At 51.1% G+C, this 3,772-nt stretch overlaps 1 protein-coding gene across 1 annotated transcript; it reads left to right on the top strand.

The window, feature by feature from the left end:
- Nucleotides 1-625: 625 nt before the first annotated feature.
- Nucleotides 626-2,804, top strand: LOC125556357 (protein DOWNSTREAM OF FLC-like). Its single transcript, XM_048719110.1, has 2 exons — nucleotides 626-912; nucleotides 1,936-2,804. The coding sequence occupies exons 1-2, from the start codon at nucleotides 729-731 to the stop codon at nucleotides 2,577-2,579; spliced, it is 828 nt and encodes a 275-aa protein (XP_048575067.1). The 5' UTR covers nucleotides 626-728; the 3' UTR covers nucleotides 2,580-2,804.
- The last annotated feature ends 968 nt before the right edge of the window (nucleotides 2,805-3,772 follow it).

Genomic DNA, 3,772 nt, shown 5'->3' with positions numbered 1-3,772 from the left:
ACCCGAATTGCAAAAATAGCCAAATATTTTTGAAACTTTTTTGGAACAAGCATTGTCTATTGTATTACTCACATGTAAAGTTTTGCGACGGAATGACTTTTCTGGTGTGCTGAACGAATAAAAACAAAACCGATGCTTTATCAATCTTACTATTCGTACTTGCAATTTTTGTCTTTGTTGCCAGCAATTCCACATGAGTCATTTTGTCCCGAAACTTCTGGTGAATAATTCAGTAGACAATGCTTGTTCCTTTTTTGCGCGCCGAGTCCAGTTTCCAAAAATCCGCACCGCATGATCTGTTTACCCATATATATGTTTTCTCCAGGTCGATCTGCTGGGCCAGCAAGCACAGACGAGATGTACTCAACTCCAGCGATTATCTTGCACCGGAACATATGACGACTCTAATCGCATACACCTGGTCCCATAGACCCGATCACATGCATTGCATGCAGAGCGTTCATGGTTGCGTCCGTCCCCATCTCCGGTGAGCAAAAAAGAGAAAAAGGCAAACAAAAAAAAGTAGGAAGAGACCACAGCACCACAAGCGCAGTAGCACAGTAGCCGCTAGTGCTTGACGGGCTTCTCCATGTCTCCGAGCCAGTCCAAGCCGGTTCACATGCATTTGTTCTCTTCCATTGTACTAGCCTCTAGCCCCCCTCCCCTCTCCCCGTCCCACCCCTCTCCCCGCAACCTCATCCCCATTGCTACCTGATCTCGTGGCGGCAATGGCGAGGAACTGCAGAGCTCCCGCCGCGTCGTCGTTCATGACGCTGCTGCTCGTGGCGGAGTCGTTATTGGGCGGCGGAGCGGAGGCCAGGAAGTCCGGCAGCAACATCACGGTGGTCGGCTCCGTCTACTGCGACGCCTGCTCCAACAACACCTTCTCCAAGCACAGCTTCTTCCTCAAAGGTGAAAGTGGAACACGCATCATGCTCTATCCGGTTACCATTCTTTTTCAGCGCTATCTTGCTCTGCATTGCACTCCGTGGTTTAGCTTGCTCTGGAACGCAGTGTGCTTGTTGCTTAATCAAGCGTACGCTTATACATTAACTGGCTCCTGCTTTGCTGCATTTCTTCTGCCGCAGATTTGTCAATCACAAGGTGTGCGAATCTCTTGCTCAATGCAGAGTGCTACATTGCCGTACACTTTTATTGGTTTCCATAAATTTACTGGATTTTTATCGATAAGTAGGAACAACAAGTTGCTTCGGCGTAAGAGTGCAGTTTCACTAAGTCTGAACTCACTGAGGAGACTCGGCTAAAGAGCAACCCAGAAAGATATGAACCGAGGAGACATTGAGCATACTTTTAACCTGCATTGTACACGTTTACTGGAGGAAGTAGTTCTTGACTGCATGTTGTTAACAGATTTGTTAATTACAAGGTGTTCCAATCGAGTGCCACATGCATACTTCCTTAAAAGTAGTAGCGACTATTTGTACTCTCACCTCTTTCTTAGAGTTTTACTGAACAATTTCTTAAGAAAAATATTACTACTGAACATGCCAGGTTGCTACAGAGTTTTACTAGTGCTCTGTCTGTGGTGTCGTTCAAGTCTCAACTCTGACCATGTATTGGCACTAGAATGTTATGCCTGATATGAACCCAAGAGGCATTAGGCATACTGTTTTGACTGAACAGAACAACAACCCAGAGCTCAAAAACAATGATCAGCACAGGCATTTGCATGCCTGTAATCTGAACAATGTCGCCCCTGCTCTTGCTCTGCCACTCTGAGTCACTACCTAAACTTTTAAGTGGGTTCAATCGTTTGCAATGAACTCTGAACCAGATTAACCCTGTGAATTAGCAGCAAATTCTAAAACTCTGGTGTTTCTGTTTTTTCTGGTCAACACAAGAGCTCAGAGTCTGAATTTATCCAGCACTAACAGTGGCAGGTCCTGTACGTGGTGTGATGTCAATGTGATGCAGGGGCTCGGGTGCTGATCCAGTGCAACTTCAAGGTGAACTCCAGCGCGGCGCCGGAGGAGATCTCGCTGGAGGCGGAGCGCACCACGGACCAGCACGGCGTGTACAAGCTGGACGTGCCCCCCGTGGACGGCTTCGAGTGCCGGGAGGGCCACGAGCTCCGGTCGGCGTGCCGCGCCACGCTCGTCCGGAGCTCCTCAGCCGCCTGCAACGTCCCGGGCCTCCGCGGCTCCACGCAGCACATCGCGCTCCGGGGCTCCCGCGGCGCGGCGGCGTGCTTCCTCAACCTCAACGCGCTCAACTTCCGCCCCGCCAAGCGAGACCGCAAGCTCTGCCACGACCACGGCGATGGCAACGGCCAAGACAATGGCGGCAGCGCGTTCGGTTCGTCGCTCTTCTTCTGGCCGTTCCTGCCGCTCTTCTGGCCGCCGCCGCTCGGGCTCCCGTCGCCCGCAGCCCCGGGAGCCGCCGGAGGGACGGTGTCGTTCCCGTGGCCGTTCCACGTGCCGGAGTGGCTGGTGCCGTTCCTGCGCCCGCCCTTCCTGCCGTTCCCGCTCTACCAGCCGGCGCCGGGGTCATCGTCGTCGTCGGCGCCGCCCCGGTTCGAACGTTTCCCGCCACCACAACGAACGGCTGCTCGGCCGTAAACCGGCCGGCCGGCTTCAGAACCTCAGGAGAAGCTTGACAAGACACGGGATTTCAGCCTTCTTGCCATGATCAATGTTAGATTTTTCATTTTTTGCTTGACTGCTTGTCATGCATGCTAGGTGTTCGTTGCCATTGTCCATTGGCATGCTGTTCGTTGACCTGATGAATGTACTCATTTGGTACTAATTCGTACTCCTAGTCATGATAATTATTGGCCTTGTCTATTTCCTTTTCAGTTGCCCAATTTGCATGTGGCACGATGGGATAGGTGCACACATATCTGTAACCGATTGCTGGAAATAGAGCTCATCAGAATCGCTGCCTTGTCGCTTCTCTCGGATCCTAGTAACACAACAGCTAGTAGGATTTTGTCAAGCACGCTGCAAGCTCTATCTTTTTCTTTTGCAGACAAAGGCCAGCTTTGCGTGGATGTTGTTAGTGTTGGAATTTTGCTAGTAGGCTTTTGGCCCAAAGCCCAACTAAAATTCTGAAATTTTCTTGGCCCATTCATGCACACATGTGAGTGGAGTGAGTGAGGCTAAAGTTTAGTCCCACCCCGGAAGTTGAGAGAGAGTTGCACCTCTTTATTAGATGAACTCTTCTACCACTTGTATGAGCATGAGAAGAGGAGACCTACGCGCGCTCCTCCTCCTCCTCGCTCGCCGCGCCGCGGGTTGCGGGATTGAGCCGAGCCGAGGACAGAGCTATGCACGTTGCGGGATTGAGCCGAGCCGAGGACAGAGCTATGCACGTTGTCTAGTAATTTGCTCATATTTCCAACAATCCAAAAACCTGATTATAGGCAATTTACTCCGAGTGGTTTTGCTGCGCATTTGGAGCCGCCTGCCTTTAAGGGGGCGCAATATAAGAGGTGGCGCACGAGAGCAGTCTACTGGTTCAAGACCATGGGCTGCTATGATGCCACCAAGGGCAAGCCTGAGGGCGATCTTAATCCAGCACAGCTGGAAGCTTTTGAGAAGATCGATACCCTCTTTAAAGGCGCTCTTCTGAGTGTTCTTGATGACTCCATTGTGGATTCGTATATGTCGTTTGACAACGGCAAGGACATGTGGGCTGCGCTTGAGGCCAAGTTTGGTGCCTCGGACACCGGCAGCGAGTTGTACGTCATGGAGCAATTCTATAACTACAAGATGACTGATGAGCGTCCTGTTGTATAGCAGGCTCATGAGAT

The sequence above is a fragment of the Triticum urartu genome, chromosome 5, assembly GCF_003073215.2.
Source record: "Triticum urartu cultivar G1812 chromosome 5, Tu2.1, whole genome shotgun sequence".
NCBI lineage: Eukaryota > Viridiplantae > Streptophyta > Magnoliopsida > Poales > Poaceae > Triticum > Triticum urartu.
Note: the sequence above shows the minus strand (reverse complement) of the source record. Positions and strands in the feature narration are given on the sequence as shown.

Bases quoted from the DNA above. Each gene is read 5' to 3' on its own strand.
- LOC125556357 (XM_048719110.1), top strand. From the start codon at position 729: ATGGCGAGGAACTGCAGAGCTCCCGCCGCGTCGTCGTTCATGACGCTG. The intron at 913-1,935 runs GTGAAAGTGGAA...AATGTGATGCAG, and splicing joins GCACAGCTTCTTCCTCAAAG to GGGCTCGGGTGCTGATCCAG.